The sequence below is a fragment of the Echinococcus granulosus genome (assembly GCF_000524195.1).
Source record: "Echinococcus granulosus chromosome Unknown EG_S00233, whole genome shotgun sequence".
NCBI lineage: Eukaryota > Metazoa > Platyhelminthes > Cestoda > Cyclophyllidea > Taeniidae > Echinococcus > Echinococcus granulosus.
In genome coordinates, this window is record NW_020170613.1 from 60,350 (window position 1) to 62,545 (window position 2,196).

At 43.3% G+C, this 2,196-nt stretch overlaps 1 protein-coding gene across 1 annotated transcript; it reads left to right on the forward strand. All coding sequences in view use genetic code 11, as the record gives it.

Annotated features, from left to right (window-relative positions):
- Nucleotides 1–1,961: 1,961 nt before the first annotated feature.
- Nucleotides 1,962–2,174, forward strand: EGR_10558 (hypothetical protein; the record flags this gene model as incomplete). The annotated part of the gene is made up of 1 exon (XM_024499807.1): nt 1,962–2,174. The coding sequence occupies one exon, from the start codon at nt 1,962–1,964 to the stop codon at nt 2,172–2,174; it is 213 nt and encodes a 70-aa protein (XP_024345785.1).
- Nucleotides 2,175–2,196: the final 22 nt, after the last annotated feature.

Sequence of the window (2,196 nt, forward strand, 5' to 3'; positions counted from 1 at the left end):
CCTTATCTTATTATTCCCTAGTTACTGCTAAATGGTCCATCATCGTTTACCAAGTACGCGATAAGAAGATGAGACAATGGTTGAGATGTGCTAATATCGACTGCAAAAGCCACATTTTAGGCGCCTTTTATAGACCGGCCTCGCTCACCATGATAGTATTTTTTTGATTTTGTAACTGGGTCTTACACTGATTGCTGTGATAGACGTTTTTGCTTCCTCTTGCATACCGGTAAAAGAGTAATGCGTGACGGGTCTTATTTTGGCGGTTTTAGGCCTAATAAGCGGTAGCAGTTGGATATAAGCTAGGGTGAAAGCGCGAGTAACACTGCGGATTTTTACTAAGTAGTAAAACAATGGAAAGATAATGGATGTGTTTAGGAGAAGTAGGAAGAAGAGGAATAAAAAAAGGGAAAAGGACAAAGCAATTTGTAGATTCTCATACAATATGTAAAACGGAAGATCACATCGATAGCTTGCTTACATCGGAGAGGAATGTCTCAGGTACATTTGTCCGACCTCCCCAGCTTCTGCACTAAACATGAAGCAAATGGTAGAGTAGGCTCGACCCTACTTCCCGTTTACCATTTACATTTTATAGGAAACCCAATTCTTTCATCGTCTCACTGATGCCTTTCTGTTTTATGCTGTGTTATGCATAACCCGTAATATGCTGAAGGCGCTCAATCTATCACCATATTATAATAATAAGGTATTTTTGAACAGAAGAAGAGGTACTAAACTCTTCTTTATCTGTAAACTTTAGTGTTTGTAAAAATTGCTATCTTTTCTCGGCTTTTTTCACAGTAATTGACATTTCAATCAACACAAAATAGGCATTTGCTTCATTGCTCTAACAGCGACAAATTTGTTCGTAGCCACTAGGACAGAAGCCTTCTTTTTATCCTCCAATCCCTTAGTCCACTTGCCGACTGGTGAACTCTTGTACTCCTGAGCACATCTATGTCTAGGTGGCCAAAGACGTCAAGAAATGCCGGAGAGCAGTTGAGCTCCACCTTGCCATAATACTGCACCTACGCATGTCGATGAGGTAAACGTGATATAGACTCATGACAATTTGGGAGAAAGTGGACACAAAAGAGCTTAGAAATAACGAACATTCAGAGTACAACGGAGAATTGAGATGCAGTAAATGCAAATAATCCCCCTCCATGCAGTAATTGAGACAGCACAGTTGAATTACATGCACGCTTATTTATTGTCTTCGCTTACCCCCATTCTGTGGATCAATCCTACTGCTGTAATGGCTGTTGCATGTGGAGAGGTGAGAGCTGCACCTACGGTAGCAGCAGCATCAATGCCGATATGAACGGTGGATGAGGAATGTAGGTGTGGATGGAGGAACGAAGAGCGACGTGAATTAGACAGAGAAGTTGGAAGTGGGAGGAATGAGATTGAGGATGGGAACGTGGTTAAGCAGAAGAGTACAGTGCCTATCTGCGCATTCTTGCTCGTAGTTGGCATTTTGCCCTGTGTTACTAGGCCTTTTGGGGAACATAGCTCCTCCACTATCTCTTGAGGACATAGAGGTGCGGGTCTTCCTTTGTTTGCAGCCACCACCGCCCCATATTTGCCCCACTCGACTGCACCTCATAACCGTTTCATGGGGGCACCGATTATGTCCACTGCTCACTCAAAGGAGGCTGTTTCGTCGCAAAGCCACTGCTTGTGTACGAAATGCATTTAAAATATACATGGAAAGCCTGCAGCATGAACTGCTAGTGAATGTATGCATAAAAAATGATCTTTGTGAGAGGAAGCAAATGTATGGCATTTCTCTCATGATGTGCCTTCATCTTGAGGTGGTAAATTGACACCTCGTCATTGACGACAACAGCGACGAAATTGTGCACTGGTTGGCATATTCCCTAAGTTAAAGCAGTTGTTAAGGCATGTCTTTAGCTATTGTTAGTCCCTTGATGGCAGGCTAAGATAATGCAGCCATGGTGATACACAACGATCTGGTATGTGCAAAGGCGGCTCTGCTGGTGACGATGCATCTCCTGCTGTCTTTGCTTTCATCTTTGGAAGAGCCTGATGAGATCCAGCATTGCACCTTCTACAGTGCACCGTTTGAGGCACCTAACCAGCATCCCATTCTTCCCATTGAGGCTCCACTGAAACACAAGGCTAATAGCATGAAGACGACCAAGTGATTTTTGAGATCATCAACAGTCT